Here is an 18225-nt window from a genome sequence, read left to right on the forward strand (position 1 = left end):
GCAGCGACTCAAACACCAGCTCATTTCCTTGTGCGGGTCAGGAATGAGGGAGGGATGGTGGAACTCGTCTGCTGCAAGTCCCCGACGCTTCCTTTTGTTTCTCCACTTCCTCATGTTTTTACTTTGCACACCCACAGCTCAGGAATCCCACAGCAGTACATGCATATTTTAAAAAAACAGTATTTTCTTCAGGGTCACGAACACTGTGATCAAAGAATGTATTATGTCATATTTAGCATTTTATATTCTAACCAGTAGTTCTGTCACTAGTCAGGCTGTATTGAAGATAAAAACATTTCCAGATGAGCTGATAAACTTGATCTCTGGTTAGACAAGTTTTATGATCAGGGGTCAACCTGACAGCAGGAGATCTAACATTCCCCAGATTGTTCAGAACGCGTCGCTGCTCTGCTTCCTCACTAACTTCCTTGTATATTCAGTGAACCGATAACAAGACACGAGATAAAAACCCCAGCGTTTAGAGGAAACTCAGTCTGTTTATACCGAGCTGTATTTTCAGCGTTAATTGCATTTGGGAAAACCTCGTCCATTTACTTTCAGTCTGTTCTTTTTATATTGAAATGACTCCATTACCATCCATTAGTGCTGATATCTGTGACGATGGCTCCCTCGTTTAGCGAAGCAGCGCTCTCTGCATTCGAGGCCGTTCCTCTTATGCGTCATCGGTAATTAAATTAAAACCTGCCTGTTACGAATCCAGACGCTGTGTGCTGGATCTGGGTTCGCTCATCAGGACGGTTTCTTCCTGGATCAGTTCTGTTGGATCAGAGTTGCAGAATGAGTTTTGAACAGATACGAGTGGATGCTGACGGACGAATGAAAAAATAATCTGTTTAATCTCCTGATCGTAGTGTTAATGCAGCTGAGTTGACAAATTCAAAATAATTCACAATATCAAGAAACACATTTTACAACTGAGATGCAATGTGATGTGTGCTGGTCAGTGTCTAAACATCGCCCCCTGCTGGAGACGCAATTACATAACAGCTGAAGCTTCAGGATTTGTTTTTTTACTGTTTTTAAAGATCTTCTTCTTAACAAGGAGTCTGGTTGTGAGCAATTAAATACAAAAAGACAAATATAAAAATGCAAAAATACATTCTATTGAGTGAAATTGTTTTTTTTAAACAACGACTGATGAGATTAAAAGTGCTTCAGAACAGCAGTGGTGATTTTTTTTTGGGAAACGAAGGCCTCGCTGCACATTCGGACAGATTTAATGACGCAAAACTGTCACTGACGCTGTATTTAAAGTCCATGTATACGGTGATTCACATTTAATTTTTACAATTTGAAATGAAAACTGTAATGAGAGAAACAGACATTGAGACGTTCTTCACATAAAGTTCTCCAGAAAGCCTTTCATAAACTGACGCCCGACGCCTACTCTCGTCTAAATGGTGGATAAATTCAGAGCTGTGTAAATCAGATTAGTGGTGGTGCAGATGAACCCGATCAGGTTGCAGAGGCTGGACAACCCGTGGTACCGGCCGAACGTGCTCCTCAAGGCTCTGTACTTGGGGTCCTGCTCTCTGAGCTTGGCATAACCCTCTTTCTGGCTGCCGAGGCCGACCTGGTTCCCCAGGCCATGCTCCTCCTCCACCGCCCTCATCTGGAACATCACCTCGGTGGCTGCGGGGCCGAACCACTGAGCGTTCAGACCGGCCATGATCAGCGCCACGAAGTACAGAAACATCTGCAAGACCAGAAGGAACACAACAGGATGACAACACGATGCTGACTTGAGCGTTGGGCAGCACTTATTCTGGCAGATTAATCGTAGCAGCTGGACTTGCTTGAGTTCCTTGAAGACGTTCCACCTCTCATCCAAGAAGCTTCATCAGTTCTGACTGACTAGTTGGGAGTTCTGGATGCTGATATCCTTAAGGAGCCATTAACACCTGAGTTTCACTTTCAACTGGGGGTTGTTGCTCCTCCCCCTCGTTTAGGATAAAAGTATGTGGAACTCCCAACTAGTCAGTCAGAACTGATGAAGCCTCTTGGATGAGAGCTGAAATGTCTTCAAGGAACTCAAGCGTTGCTACGATTAATCTACCAGAATAACCATGACCTGGATGACTGAGGATCTTCACAGACATGTTGGACAGCACTGCATGTGTTTAATACTATCAGTGCTTCCATTCTAACAATAACTACAGTAAGTTTAAGTGTGATGTCTGACCTGCACACTCTCATGCCAGTCCAGCAGCTCCCTCGGATGGTACACAGCATACACCGCCAGGCTGACAACGTGGCTTCCAAGCAGGCTGTAGAAGTACAAAGGGAAGAGCTTGCTCTGCACCAGGCCAAAGGTGTGTCGAGTTACCTGCCGCACCAGCGCAAAGCCTGCAGACACAGAAACCAAACACGCCGTTGAAACAGGAATGCATACAGCATGTCGTATGTGACTCCTCTGTCCGTGGCCCACTAACCTGCGATGAAGGTGACCCACACCTGCATGCCCCACGAGAAAGAGAGCACCAGGAGGTGCAACACTTTGACCAAGTCGGTCGGCTCCCCCTCTGTTGCCATGGTGTCACTTTGCAAAACACAAACATACAGTAAATAAAGTTAGCCAGCATGAACACTTTATCTCCTCAGTGTTTAGGGTCCCACAGATCCCACTGCTGTGAAAATAATAAGGACAAAATAGCGCAAAATAATTACTCAATTTCAAATACATATTAACATTTTAAAAAATACAACTAGGCTACGAAATAATTACAGTAATGTTGAATTTTATTACATTCTAGCAGATTGAAAATGTCAGGAGTTGTTTGTTGTTGCCCATTGAACAGAGTTTATGGTTCAGGCTGTGCACCGTATTTTAACTTAGGTGTCATTAAACTTTGTACATTTAGCAGCACGTCTGACTCAGGGTGCAAAATGCTGTGTCACAGGTTTCATAAATTCATGCTTTCCTTGTTGTGCAACAGTCACAGACCGAATATCTGTCTCCAAAGTATTCTTTTCTGACCTCACTAAAACCTTAAGCAGGAGAGCACCTTAACCTCTCTCTTTGCCATGCAGTTATTTAAAAATAGTAAAATGTACAGTGTTTTACCTTACATATTTGACATTAGCTGTTTGCCATCTAGCTCCCAATACGTCCTCTAATCAACAATCTGTTCAATGAAGTTCCAGTAACAGAAATCAAGGCAATCTTATTTGAGATTTAGGAGCAGTAGTGCTTCGTAAAAAGTAATCACTAACAATTATTTTCATTGTCGATTAATCCGTTAAAGATTTTCTGGATTAAACGATTAGTTGTTTGGTCCATCAGATGTCATAAAATTGTAAAAAAAAAAATGCTGATCAGTGTTTTTAAAAGCCTCAACAGTTTTTTTTTGTCCACAACGGAAAGGAAATCAGAAAATATTCAAGTTCAAAATGCTGGAATTACATTAAAAATGACTCAAACCAAGTCATCGAAGTCAAAATAGTTGATGGTTGATTCAACAGTTGACGACTAATCAATTATTGCAGCACTAACCATTGATCACAGACACACAGCATGTATAAATTGACAGTATTTCACACTAAAGTCAGAGTTTGCAAAGTATAATTAATGTGCAGCAGGTTTCTCAAATATGTCCCCAGTTCAGCATCATGTTGACAGGCAATTATCATACTATTACCTAAAACAAACGTTAGGTAAGTTTTGGATGGGACCATAATCTGCAGGAGCCAAAACACACATTAAAAAAAAAAAAAAACAGTTTCTCAGAGATAACTGTCAGTGCATCATGTGAGGCTGCTGCTCCACATGTGCACAGACCTGATAAAGCCCCGGGATGAGATAAGGGAGGCAGAGCGGGAAAAATACATCTCAGAATTCATTGACAATTATACCACATATAAGCAACCTGAAGGCATCGACTTATCGGAAAGAGGCGATAAAAGGTGAAAACATGAACCTGCGCTGTGATAACGATTCGACGTTAGCCGTCCAGCTAACCAGCGTTAGCCTCGGAGCTAACACAGAGTTACAGCCACAAGTTTTAACTCATCTTTTTTGGACTTTACGTGAATAAATATGATAATTTATTACACAAGTCAGCACGTACCTCGTTGCTCTTCTCCTGTAAGTTACTCGGAATGACACGACAAATGAATAATGTCAGTTTGGTCCAAGGTTCAGCGGCGACAACCGAAACACTTCCTCTGTCCGAAAGTTGTGTCCGCAAGCCCCGCCCCTTTAGCCAAAAGGGACCAATCATGTTCCTCGATAATGACACTGGCTCATGTTTCATCTTTTTGATTGGTTCCTTCTCCATGTTTACCCTCATAGCCCCTCCCCCTTTTGCTGTCTATACCATCTGCTCCACGTGTGTATTGTGTGCAGATGAGCAGCAGGTTGTGTCGTGATGATGACTACAAGAGGGAAACTACAGTTTGACATGTTGGCTCCTGCTAGGTGCCAAATTCAGCTTATTTTTTTGGGGGGGGGGACTTTTTAATGCTAGTGAATTCTAAAAATAAAAAAAAGGGTCTTATACAAAAATAGATATGTATACAATTTATCTGTCCACAGAGAGTTTTGAGCACTTTCGCATCTCATCAGTTCCCAGCAGCACTTTCTTTGACTTCAGCAGCAGAAGTACTGAGGAGGTTTCATACTCCTGTGTCTACTGAATGCGACACAAGAGGACTCACACACACAGTTTTTTTAAATTGAAAATATTTTAACTTTAAATGGCAGCTTTGTTTTTGTCATTCTGGGGAGAGAAACCTGTTATCAGTGTGCTTCCTTGCATGTTGCTGCCTAAACACAGCCACCAGCCAAACTGTGAGAATTTGAGAACTCAGTTGGATAATCCAAAAATAATTTAGAGTTGTCCTGTCAAATGAAAGCTACCAGTATAGCCAAGTGGGGTTATTTTCATCTTTTCCAAGGCAAAGTTTTTGTTGGAAGCTTGTTTGCTAGTTCAGAGTACCCAACTGACATGTTGGCACCTCCCTCAAATTACACCATGGTGACGGCTGTGCGCTCCATTTTTGGTTAGAGAGAAGCCGTCAGAAAAAGTCAGGCCTGGCTGCATCCCTCTTGTTAAAGAATGTGTGGAAAAACATGCAAAATGGAGGTCATGAGTCACTAGTGTGATTTCAATGTTGATATACTAGTTAATAAACCTGCAATCAGACACTATTTCACCTTTCATACAGTTTTGTACAGTTCAAAGTGCTTCACCAGTGGCTGATAAGCTGATAAGACGGAGCAATCACAGAGTAAAGAGAAAATAATAAATTAATTACAGATTAAGAAGACTATCTTTATTGTAATATAAAGGTCACATCATGTTAGAGATTGAAAAGAAAAGAAAAGAATCAAATCTAAATAAAAATTAGACTAAAATGCAACTCTGCATTTCCAAGCCTGCTGATCCGAGCAACAAAATAGTTTCAAAATGTACATTTACATTCTTTTGGCTGGTTTCTGAATCCCTTACAGACACAAAAAGTTGATGAACTCTCCTCCACCACATATGGAGCTCAGAATCTAATCTGCTGACTCAGTCACATAAACACTTTTTTTAGGCAGAGGTGGTGCTGCATCGACACCTTAACATTTCCCCGGGTTTTAGCAACAACAACAACAAAAAACAGTAAAAGTTTGGAAGCATTTTGTTTGCTGCACTCTTGAAGGTGAAAAAAAGCACATCGTGATTCATTCATTATGTGACCCTATAGAGTAAACAGAAGGTAAGAATCTGCTGTTGTTGCAGTGTACACACTCCTATCAAACTTTCTTTTGCATAGAATTGAGAAACTTGTACTTTAACTACACCTGCTGTATTAATTACATCTACTGTATTAATTATTATTTGCTTATTCCCCTATTTTTATTATTATTTGTTTAATGTTTAATGTCTCTGATGTGTGTCCTTCATCTGCTGTGGACCACATCTGTTTACCTCCATCTACCCGGAGGTGGGATTAAGACAACAACATTCGCCATTGGATATTTTTCGACCAATCACAACCCGACCAAATTCCCAACCGACCAATCAGCGGCGGCCTCAGTCGGATGCTGCATCCGGATCGACTTGAATACGCAGAGCATCCTCCGCTGGAAGGCATCTCTCCGGTAAGACAACCGCGTCACGTCAACTTAAATGTCAAAAAGAAAAAAACCCGCATCGTAGAGAGAAATGGAAAACACACCTCAGCTTTGCCTTTCCTTCTTTTCTATTCTTTCGAGAAGCTATTTTTCCGTTGCTAGCAGTCTGTACACACATGCTAGCAGCTGCTAGCGGGTTAGCTGCTAGCGCGTAGCTTTTTGGCGCTTCGCTGTTGAGTGTTTTTCCATCCTGTCTGTGTAGATTTGAGCTCTTTAGGATAAATTTCATCTGCAGACAGAACCCGTAGCTGTAGTAAAACCTAATGCAGGTTTTGTTATCTACGCTGGAGGCAACTTTAATGACTCTCGCTGAGATAACGGTGTAATGTTTTGTTTATGATGGTTGTTGTGACGCTGCCTGCCTCTGAACCAGGTGATCACTGTTTAAAAATGAGCTATTCATAATTAATAAATGATTTAACGTCCAAACAATAGTGTGTTAATGGTAAGATAGGTAGGTAATGGGTTAAAACTTCTGTTCTCTCAGACAAATACAGTTATACGCACACAAATATAGGTATCTGTTCATTGATAATAACTGGTGATTGTCATATAATTCAAATCACAGTGTGGTCACGTGTTTATTTACGTAGCAGGAGCTGCAATTTTCGGTTAATACAATGAATGAAGTGTAGTGATGCCTACAAATGATCTTCTCCAGACATAAGAGAAACAATCTTGTTTGGTACAGAGCACAGAAAAAGTCACATAATCAGTTTCATCCATCCATTATCTATACACCGCTTAATCCTCACTAGGGTCATGGGGGGCTGGAGTCTATCCCAGCTGACTCAGGGTGAAGGCAGGTTCACCTGGACAGGTAACCAGTCTATCACAGGGCTACACTTAGAGACAGACAACCAAGCACACTCACATTCACACCTACAGACAATTTAGAATCACCAATTAAACTCAACATGTTTTTGGACTGTGTGGGAGGAAGCTGGAGAACCTGGAGAGAACCCACGCTGCACGGGGAGAACATGGAGACTCCATGTAGAAAGATCCCGAGTGTCCTCACCAGGACGCGAATCGGCGACCTTTTTGCTGCGAGGCAATGGTGCTAACCACCGAGCCACCTTGCAGCCCCTGTTTTATTTTAATTACTGGAAAATAAAACACAGACACCAACGCCGCAATCACAAAATAGTTGCATTATGATTTTGTTTTTTATACTGTTCAGCGTTAGTATCTATGTGCAAAAACGTCTCAAAGGTGTGAATATGTCTGGTAATGACCATAAATTACAATAAAAACCTCTCCGTTTGTTTTTAATCTTCTTCTGCAGAGACACAATGGGGCGCAGAAAGTCAAAGCGAAAGCCACCTCCCAAGAAGAAAATGACAGGAAACCTGGACACCCAGTTCACCTGCCCGTTCTGTAACCACGAGAAATCCTGTGATGTCAAAATGTAAGTACCTCAGTGTGACTCCTCCCAGTGCTTAAAAGTACAAAAAACTATAAACACTGCACTATATAAACTGTTTGTTTTTCAGGGAACGGACCCGAAACACAGGAATTATATCCTGCAGCGTTTGCTTGGAGGAGTTCCAGACTCCTATAACATGTATCCTTTTAAAAAAGGTGCTACAGCTGCAGTTATTCCACTTTTCGGTGGCCTTGATATCACCGAGTAACTCACACTTCCATCCCCACTCTCCACCCCTTGCCTGCTTTTTTGCATTTTTCAAAGTTACTCATCGGATCATGCAACACTTTCTATTATTAAAACAAGAAATTCAAAGATGCTGGTGGACACGTCTCACCTGGAACGCCCCTTAACCTCCTTCTCAACAGATCTGTCCGAGCCCGTGGACGTTTACAGCGATTGGATCGATGCCTGTGAAGCGGCCAACCAGTAGTTTTCCTGACTCTCTAACCTCACTCTCCGCCTGGTGAATTAGTTTCCTATCGAGATAGCACAATGTAGCCAAATATTTTTTTCCTCCCTTCCAGTGTGTGACGTTGTTAGATTCACTTTGTGTGGTGACACATTCCCTCCGGCTGGGCCAGAGCGTCGCCACGTCTCTGTCGCGGTTCTTTATGTAAACGTTGGATTAGATCATGTTGTATTTTTTCCTCACAATTTTTGGACCAAACTGTCATATTATGAAGTTTAAACTCTAACCATGCAGGTGTTTTTAAGTGTTAAACATTCCACGTCCTCCGTTGGTATTTTTTTGTGATCAAGAAATTATCTTTTTAGATTTTTGTATTTAGCAGATTTGACACGATGCTCTTTTATGACGGGTCGTTTTTATTTATGTCCAACCCTGTCACTAATGCACTGACAACCTTTTTGTTTTTTCCTCCTCCTCTCTAAATCTGTTGCTTTATTTCGTCCAGTATATATATTTGTACTGCTAGACTTTCCTTTTAAAAAGATTCCAATCATTTTATTACTTCAGTGTATTTCACATGTGAGCTGCTGACAGCGATGTCAAAAAAAATATATTAAAAAAATCAAGTCACAATCATATTTTTGAAGTGTTTTTATTGCACAAATGTCATGTTTAGTGAAAGGCGTATAGAAAAAAAAAAAAAAATCAAGAGGTTAGCAAAGATGTATGAAACAAAGCCAACACTTGAGGGTAAAATGCTGCTACACATGAACTCAGTATCAGTGCCATTCTGGGTATCAGAGGGTATTAATGATGATAAATTAACGCACTGTTTAAAAAAAAAAAAAATCTACATTCCTATATTTGATTGAATAAAAGGAAGACATTTGGAGGGGGGGGATACAGTAAATGAACAACCCACTATAAAGGTCTGGGAACACTAGATGGCACACTACTACAGGTCTTAAATCGTGGCTGCTTCTGAGCGTGATAGCGTGGAACCACATTGCATAATTCAAAGCCAGTCTGAAAGCGTAGAAGGACCGGTGGCCTACGATTGGCTCCTCTAACCTTAAAGTAACATTACATTCAAGACATTCGGTGGGTTTTTTTTTTTTGCAGTATAAAAATCACACTCATCTGCATGTTTGGTAGGATTCACATTAGCGATTATCTGCAAGCGACCGGGTCGGCGGTGGACAAAGCACTCAGACGCTTTACTTAAGTATCCTCATTACTTTAGATGCGACTGTAAAATCTTATTTGTGTGAAGTTAAAATGACAGTATTACCATCAAATCTGTTGCACAGCAGAAGTATAAAGTGGCATCAGATGAAAATACTCAAGTATAAGCGCCTCGGATGTGCTTTGTGACATCCCACCGCTGTTTTCTGCGAGGCCGGGTAAAGTGCAAACACTAAAGCCAAAGTTCACGAAGGTTCACCGGGCGAAAGCAAAAGACTAAACACGCGAAACAGAAGCTGACTTCGTTTAACAAATTGGATGCGGCCACACCTACGTTTCCTCCTTCATGAAAGCAGCGTACCGTGCGTCACTTTCTTCAAATGCCTTCAACACAAGCCTCGTAAATTAGCCCCTGTGAAGCAGCACAATGGTTAATTTGGCAGGAGGCGTGTTAACTACTGCTCAGCGCAGGTGCTCACTAACTAAAGCAACGTCTGCTGCGCGAAGCTATAAGTCCGTCGTAGCTCCCCCCCGCCTCCCCTCCTCCCCGGATCAGTCTGTGGACTCGTGTCAAGCCGAGGGGTGGAATCCTAAACCCGGCGGAGCTCCAATCTGGAAGTGGACTTCGTTCCAACTGGGCCAAAGTTCAATAGCACCATCACAGTCGCTTGTCTCCTCTCAGGGGGGGACTTTGAAAGGCTTCATCAGTGATCAAACTGGGTTAGAAAGGAGGTGAGGTGATCGGAGGGGAGGGGGGGCAGTTAAAAACCTCTAATTACAGTGCAAGTATAAAAAGCTGTAGAAAAAAAAAAATCTATAAATAGCAAAGGTCAATAAATTTAAACTCGTTGTGTGGGTGTTTCTAGACGTAAGCAGAGGGAAGGAAGTCGGCCACTGCGTTAAACTTTTTGACGTAAGGTCAGTGTAAACACTATTTTTTTTTAAAATTTGACTCATGAAGAGGTTCCTAGGAATGAAAACACGTTTTGGAAAAAAGATGGGGAATGAAGCTCAGTGTTAAATAACAGTCTGGAAGGTTTGCTCGTCACAAAGACAGCTGTGGCCGGTTGTCTGGAGTTAAAGCAAAGAGGAGGTGAGGCTGTCCGCGGTTTCCTTTCCTTAGTCAGAGTATTGGTTGTAGCCGTCGAACTCCACCTCGTTGCCGTTGTCGTAGTGGGCCTCGGTGGGGTTGGCGCAGTACTTGTTGTCGTAGACCTGGCGGGGCAGGCCGTAGGTGGTCATCCCCTGTTGGGACGCCACTTTGTTGGTGCCCATCTGCAGAGAGATGGTGGTGGTGTCACAGTTCTCCAGCTCCAGCTTTTTGTCAAAGATGTGCCTCCTGGTTCCCGGAGCCGTCATGCCGGACTGGTGGACAGAACGCAAGACGGAGGGGTTTTAGAAACAGACCTGACAGTGAAGCACAGCGGGGGGCGTGATGGTATGAAAGTGTGTAGGGGAGATGGCCCCATGGATGTTTGTGGATATACCAACATACTGTCTGACAACATGACTCTCAGACGGCAGAAGTTTGGCAGAAGAAGAATATCACAAGCGTCTGTAGAAGGAAAAAATCTGAGCAGCTATGCTGCCTGACTCAACACCCCATAGATGTTCAGTTCAGCAACACAACCCCTCCAGCAAACTCCAAAAAAACTGTATTTGTTGCATCAAGCTCCTACTGCGGGGCTGGTATTTTAAACAGATGGATAGAACTTTATTGATCCCTTTGGTAGAACCTCAGGGAAATTGTTGAATATGGTAATATGGTAAATATAAAGTGTTGGTTTTACATAAAAACAAAAGCCCCATTGTTGAATGCACGAGAAATGCAGTAACTGTGAGGTGATACAGTTTTGAATTAACTAACATTTATGGGAGATTGTACGAGATGTAGAGTCGTGACTCGATAATCCGACACTAAATGTAAAACCTTTTATGTTGGATGGCAAGGCTGTCGGATTGTCAAGACGGAGGTCGAGATACAAGGAGGGCTTGATGCTGGAAGGCTCATTAGTTGCTAATTATTGTTCATGGTTGTTATAATAACTAGTAGGGCTGGTCCCAATAGCACTTTCTGGGCTCAATTAATGCTGAATATCAGAATATTCGGTGTGGTTGGGGGACACTTCCACCCCGGGGGAGTGCTCTGATGTCGCATTTAATTGGAAATGTGAACGAACTCGCAAAGAAATTGGATTTCACAAAAAAATCCAAACTGAGCATCAAGTCCTGCAGTGTGAACGTAGCCAATCTGTGGGATTGTTCAGTCAGATAATACGCCTTTATCCTGATTGGTGACATAAAACGTCATGTCGGAGACAGAATCCAAGACTGTCGGTATGTTAAGGCTGTTTTTATGGGTTCTGTTCGTTTCTTCTAAAAACCTGTCGGACAGCAGGTTTAGGATTGTTAAGGATCGGATTATTGAGTCAGGACTGTATTTCTGTTGCGTAGCGTCAGTACATTCCACCATTAAAAGGCCTACACAGTACATACAGGATGTACAGACAAGATAAGACCCTTAATCTATTAGTTTCAGCTGGTTATTAATTACATTAAGCTCCCTATACAACAATGGCTATATTTCAATTTCTTCCCATTTTTCCCATGTACCCTGTGGCACTAGGACAAGCACTGGCACTACAAACAGGTATCCTTGATTTGGAATCGTTGCGAGAGCATCAAATATATTTTCAATCTGTCTCTGAAATGATTTTTGCCCTCAGGAGAAACCTATGGGCATGTGGTCCACAGACACATGAATTCATTGTCAGCCCTCGTCTTTTCATAGGAACAACATAAGTATGGAAAAACTGCATCGAACTCTAAACTGGACGAGTCAAACCATCGTGTCAGAGTGAAACAAGAACTCTCTTCTCACCTGGCTGGCTCCCTTGTTGGTGCCCATCTGTAGGCTGATGGTCGACTGGTCCACTGGGTTGTCCATGCCTATCTTAGCATCATACAGATGGCGTCGTGTCCCGTAAGAGGTCATGCCCTTTTGACTGGCGAGCTTGTTGGTGCCCATCTAGAGAGCGAGCAAAATGGAGGGACGTGAATAACGGACAGTGCACTCTAGTTGGCATAGAAGTCCCCTCAGTATATCTATTTATCTGCTGTCATCTATTAACAGCTTGTTCCTATGTTACTGAAAATCAGAGCAGTTGAAAAAGATGCACACTGAGTCCAGCAGGGGGCACAATGACAAACCTCTGTGATGCCTCCTCTCTGAACACTTTCTATCTACAGTCCTACATGGAAGTCAGACCATAACGAGGTAGATTACAGGCTGAGCATTAACACATCTCTTACCTGTAGTCCTATGAAGTTACGTCCCTCCCTGAGCTTCTCCGGAGCGAAGCGTCGCTGCTGTTTCTCGGCGTACTTCACTCCTAAATCGTACTTGGAGTGGAAACCTTTGGACTTGGCCTGAGAGAGAGAAGCGGTAGAGACAGAGAGGAAAATGGTGGTAATACAGTGGATTTTTCAGACCCATGTTGTTTTTATTATATCCCTGCTGCTGCCGCCACACTGTAGTCCGTGCAACACGATATTTTATTATCAAGATCAGGTACTAATGTACAGCTGGTGGTGAGCACAGCGAGGTACCGAGATGAGGCCTTCCTGTAAAAGATGCCACTGGAGAATATGAGTGTGTGTGTGTGTGCGCTCACCATTCCAGCCAGAGCGATGAGTGTGGACTGGACCTGAGTGTGGTTGACGTTCTCGAACAGATCGTTGGCCTCGAAGATGTCATGTGGCCTCAGGCCGTACTCCGTAATCGCACGGACAAAGTTCCCGATGTTCTCCAGCTGAAGGAAGACGAAAAGGAATTAGCTGAGAAGTGCATCATTTGGCTTTGAGTTCTACCTGGAATACAGCTTTACACAGCTCAAAAAAGGCTATGTTTTAAAGTAGGGGTTCTCAAACTGGGGGTCGGGACCCAAGATAATTTCAGGGGGTCGCCAGATCATTGTAAAAAATAAAATAAAGCCTATATTTATTAAATAAATGTGTATTAGGGCTGTGAAAATTAAAAGTGTGTACTTCTTCCCACTCCCTTTTTCAAACTTGTTAATATTATGATTTAATTATGTGATATTATTCTTTAATGCTCTTTTTAAAATTTGTTTTCATATTTTTTTCCCGTTTCATTTGTTCGAAATAAATTCAAGTCATTCATTTAAAAGAAAAGAGATTAAACTGTGGAAGTAACACATTAATTTTAACGCATTAACGCACGAACAACAAAGTTATTACTCATAATAAATTAAAAATTCAAACTGGGGGCTCACGAACACAAACTTATATTATCTTGGGGATCGTGGCTCAAAAAGTTTGAGAACCACTGAGTTAAAGCAGTAGTTCTACGGTTCATTTAGCTTTCTTTTACTCTTCTGTCTAAATACAAAGCTAGAGCTTGTGGGCAGTTAGCAGAAATGGAAAACAGTGTTCATAATTATGTCTGTATTTGTGCACAACCACCTGTAACTACAAATCGGTACATTTTCATTAGCGTAGAACGAGCCCTCGTATCTACACAGGAAGTCTGAGTGGCAGCGACAGCCTTTTCTATTCAGAACTTTAAGCCCTAGTAAAATGTAAACAGAGGACTTAGATAAAAGTTCACCTCCCCTACAGTTGCCAGGAACAAGGGAATTAGCTAAAGAGACCAGAAGTGTCTTTACACGAGGCTGCAAACGCGAGTATTTCTGCTGTAAAGTTGGTCGTATTAACATGGAAGTCTATGGGGGCTGACTCGCTTTGGGGGCCGACCTCTAGTGGACATTTGAGGAACTGTGTCATCATGTTTCTACAGGTGCCCTGGAGGGACAAATCAAACCCCATCTAGAAAAAGTACCTTTTGCATTTTCACACTGCAGTGACACCGTAGATTCTCCTACATGTTTGGAAGTGGAGGGGTATTCAGTTAATCTGCACCTTTACTACAGGACGCCACTAAATCCTACACACTGGTCCTTTAAACGACAATTACTAAATATTGACAGTCTAAGGACCCCCCCTACCCCGCCTGCCTCCATCTGTCCATTGCCCTTATTGACTCTGTCTGGCTGTCTAATTATGTATGCATTCATTTGCAGCAGTGTCAATATCAGAGTACATTTTTTTTTTTTTTTGGAAAGTGCTTTAATCAACCCCTTAAAAGCCCTGTTTGCTTTCTCCGTCCTATAAAAAGCTAATAAAAGCCACGCCGAGATGGACTTCATTTGATATGGCAGCTACTTTATGGAATGTAAATAAAACCCTGTGATGTCAATGCCAGTGCAGCAGACGAGCCCAGTTCCACATGGTCTGGAAAACGAGCCTGACTTTGAGTCTAGCAGGACAAATCAGACTTTTTTTTTTTTTCTTTCCATTGAGCTGGTGCTTTACCTGGTGCCAGTTTTGACTGGAGTTGTTGATCTTTTTCACAGAACCTGGCTGGAGAACATTAATGAGTCTGTAAAGGGGAAAGACAGATAATGTAAGAAACGTCCACTTTTCTTGATCATTTCTGAGCCAGAAGCTTCTGTCCACTCACTCGCACAAAAGCACTCCATCCTTCAGACTCTCCATGAAGCTATCTCCGATCCTCTGGCCCGTCACATCCTGGATCCACAGCCTCAGCTCCTCCTCCTTGTGCGGGTCGTACTTTCCTGCGAGCTGATCGGGGGGGAAGCAGAAGAGCAGAGATCAATGAAACAACAAAAAAACGATGCTCAGAAGCCTCTCGTCTGCTTTGGAAGAGCAACAAGCATTAATATACGCAGGACAAATATCACCCAGCGGAACAGAAACCCATTTAAAAGTTGTGCTCGCAATCAAGGTTTTCAATTTGAAGGGAAAACTTTCACAAAAAAAAACAAGTTTGGTGCTAGTTATAGTAAAAAAATAGTCGTTTCCTTTTGTTTTTCTTCAATTTGACTTAAGCCCCAGTAAACAGGAGAACGTTCTTTAGAGACTCAACGAGAGGAGAGTTTCAGACGCCTTCAGGGACGAGGATAGGATTTAAAATGCAGACGGCGTGTAAAATAGATTGTTTATATCTGGTACGCTTTGTAAAAAATACAGAAATATACAAAAATGAGCTAACAACCACATTGCAAGTCATATTATTAAAATGACGTCGCCCCGTATCATCTGTTTCCTCATTTGGACAAAGCGACGCATCACATTTTAAAACCCATTAGGTCACCACCCTGAGCAGTTTCTTAGATGCCCCTCTGATGGATTGCTTTTATCTCATCACGCCTGGATGACTGGCCCTCTTTACCTGCCTCAACCAAAACCATATCGATCCACTCCAGGATTCAGCTGCCGGGCTTTTAACCAGAACCGAGAGACACAATCACATCATTCAGGCTTCTTACACCGGCTCCCACTCGGGTGGGTTTTAAGTCCCATCATAGCTTCTTTACCCAGCTGTACTCCTGACCTCTTAGCACGCTGCACGCTGTTTAAAACCTTCACGCAGACCTCTTTTGTTTGCTCCAGATAGAAACTACAGTCCTGTCATCGGTACACGGCAGTTTCTAGATAATGCAGACTGTCTTTTATCATATAAGAAACACTATATGGACGCGTTAGCAAGCTAAAATAAGTCTGAAATGTCCTCCTTCTGCAGCCATTAGGTCTCCATCATCATTTCTTTTCCCAAGTAGGTGGCAACCAGCTTGTCTCTAAGGGAAGGGACATGCCTGTAAAATCTTTCTAGAGGTTAGCGGGGTGAAAAAAGTGCATCCTCGTTATATTTGATGGTGCTATAACTCTGCAGACTACACTACCCGTCCACATGTTGTGTTTTTTAGTTTTCTGGAGCAGCTGACTGTGCTGCAGAGATGATATCTCATCAGATTTATCCAAAAAAAAGTAGTAGAGGAACCAGTTTCTAGCAAATTAGCCCGACAAATTCACATTTTTTCATTGTTCAGACGAGCATAAATACCGACAAGCATGCAAGTGAACAAAATAAGTGTTTTCTCTGTAATTTGAACAACATTTTCAGGAGCTTTTAGAGGGAAAACTGCTCATAATCAACCCACACATCTAATAAAGAGGCCGAATAATACAGATAGTATCCATGAGAGTGGTAGAAGGCAGTGCACAGCTTCCCTTCAGCTTCTCATAAGCACGACTTCAGGTTTTCAGTTACTAAAATAAGTCCCATAAAGGATGCCACACCACAACCGAGAGCCTAAAGAAACAGCCAGAGATGAGGTGTACGCGAAGAACAGGAAGGAAAGGACATTCCTGCATGCAGAAACACGCCGGCCTCCCTCTCCTCTCTCCATCTATTTCCTTATTGGCACAAGCATGCTGCCCTAATACTTTGAATTCTGGCATGGGGGTTTAAGGCTGCCTCCCCCCCGCCTCCCGCCTCCCCCCCTCTGCACACCCACACAAGTTCTCGCCCCCTTTTCCTGAATGTTCTGCAGATAAGTCTTCGCAGTCTGGGATCGGCAGCCAACACAAACAAGCATTTCAAAGCAGCGGGGATAGCGTGGCTTCCACTCCATCACACCAAACTTGGGAGAAACAGCTTTCCTAAACACTCCCCCCTTCTCCCTCTCCCATCGGCTCGGCTCAGATTTCTCTCTCTCTCTTCTCTCCCTTTGGGTTTTCCAGAATCTGCCCTTTTACAGCGAGCCGACTATTCAGGCAAACCGACGTCTGATAAAGACGGGCCAAGATCGACAGGTCCAGTGGAGGTAGTTCAGCTCAGAGTCTGATTCACTTGTGTTGTTGCTTTTTCTTTTTTCTTCTCGCTGGAGAACTGGGGAACAGAACTGGCTGTTCTCTGAGCTATGAAAGATGTATTAAACTCCGAGCACAAATAGTCAAATGGAATGAAGCAGGGATGAAAGAAATAAAAAAATAAAAACATCCAAGTTTAGAAAACATCTGTGATTTCCATTTTTAACAACGGACTCATGTTGATGCTCGATAAAAACCTGACAGATTATTTATTTAAGGTGTAGGAGCTGCTTGAGGAGGGTCACTGTGGTAGTAAATGTTAAAACATCTTCACACAAGAGGAGTTCGGTCATAAATCTGTAGACTGACTACATTACGTTACGCTGGCTGTCTGAAGGTCGCCAGCATGTAGCTTGAAGTGGCCACCGTGTGCTACTGGTCATTCCACACCAAGTAAGGATGGAGAAGTAAAAAAATCCAAAGTGTTCTGAATTGTTTCCTATAAATTTAATGTTTGTTATTATTTCTAGTAAGTTTGTGTTACATCCTCTTTAACAGAAGTCCATCAAGAGTAAAGCCCAAGTTAAACTGAAGTCTAAGTGGGAAGGATTATTAGAAAAATGTAAATAAAGTTAAAAAAGTTTATATATCATATTATTAGATTGCTAATTGTTGTAGCTGCCTGAGATGAGCTTGTGTTCTACTTTATGAATAACCCAACCGATCACTTTGCACTTATACATGTACATATTATTATTATTTTCTTTATTTATTCCATTTCCTTTTACACTGTTTGAAAATTTGATCCATTTATTTCTGCTTATTTTTTATCCCCTTCTCTCTCTCTCTCTCTCTCTCTATATATATATATATATATAGGTATATATTTATTCTTGTTTTCGGCCGGTGTGGAACAGATACACAAAGCATTTCACTGCAAGTTATACCGCGTATAAGTGTGTTTGTGACCAATAGAGGCCTTGAATCCACTTCAGATTCAGATTGATTCAGAGATCAGTTCCCTTCTAGTCCCAACAAAAGTCTGAATGAATTGTGGGATAATTAGCAAAAGTCGAAAAAACAAAAATCTGTTTGTTGATATTTAAATTTTTGCTGAACAATTTTTGCCTCATTTGCCTGAAAAACTTGTGTTTTTTGTTGTTGGTTTTTAAAAATGTTAGAATATCTGCCAAGTTTCTTTATCTTGTTCAGATTTTTCTGAATTCAAATCAAAATGTTTGAACAGCTCAGCAGTTCGGTCGCGTACCACGTGGACACAAATGCTCCAAGCAGCGAGATCCTGGTTTTCAAAAAGTCTCTATCCGCTGAAATAAAGGCACAAAAATACCACAAAATAATCTT

General features: G+C 42.1%; 3 protein-coding genes across 3 annotated transcripts in view; 1 reads left to right on the plus strand and 2 right to left on the minus strand.

The window, feature by feature from the left end:
* Positions 1-832: 832 nt before the first annotated feature.
* tmem205 (transmembrane protein 205) lies at positions 833-4194 on the minus strand. The gene is made up of 4 exons (XM_008299196.1): positions 4089-4194; positions 2454-2560; positions 2204-2367; positions 833-1717 (listed from the first exon to the last, which is right to left on the minus strand). Exons 2-4 carry the CDS (start codon positions 2551-2553, stop codon positions 1415-1417), a joined length of 567 nt encoding a protein of 188 aa, XP_008297418.1. The 5' UTR covers positions 2554-2560; positions 4089-4194; the 3' UTR covers positions 833-1414.
* Positions 4195-6048: 1854 nt separating this feature from the next.
* On the plus strand, positions 6049-8619 carry elof1 (elongation factor 1). Its single transcript, XM_008299197.1, has 4 exons — positions 6049-6109; positions 7431-7553; positions 7639-7709; positions 7940-8619. The coding sequence occupies exons 2-4, from the start codon at positions 7438-7440 to the stop codon at positions 8002-8004; spliced, it is 252 nt and encodes an 83-aa protein (XP_008297419.1). The 5' UTR covers positions 6049-6109; positions 7431-7437; the 3' UTR covers positions 8005-8619.
* cnn1b (calponin 1, basic, smooth muscle, b) overlaps positions 8620-18225 on the minus strand; it is a 12324-nt gene continuing 2718 nt past the window's right edge. Inside the window, exons 2-7 of the mRNA XM_008299198.1 lie at positions 14711-14832; positions 14563-14629; positions 12843-12980; positions 12481-12597; positions 12050-12196; positions 8620-10533 (exon numbers count right to left, since the gene is read on the minus strand). Of these exons, the coding sequence (XP_008297420.1) occupies positions 10288-10533; positions 12050-12196; positions 12481-12597; positions 12843-12980; positions 14563-14629; positions 14711-14832 (837 nt within the window). The 3' untranslated portion in view covers positions 8620-10287. The remainder of the gene's footprint in view (positions 10534-12049; positions 12197-12480; positions 12598-12842; positions 12981-14562; positions 14630-14710; positions 14833-18225) is intronic.

This window comes from Stegastes partitus, unplaced genomic scaffold (assembly GCF_000690725.1).
Source record: "Stegastes partitus isolate 25-593 unplaced genomic scaffold, Stegastes_partitus-1.0.2 Scaffold1390, whole genome shotgun sequence".
Classification (NCBI taxonomy): Eukaryota; Metazoa; Chordata; class Actinopteri; family Pomacentridae; genus Stegastes; species Stegastes partitus.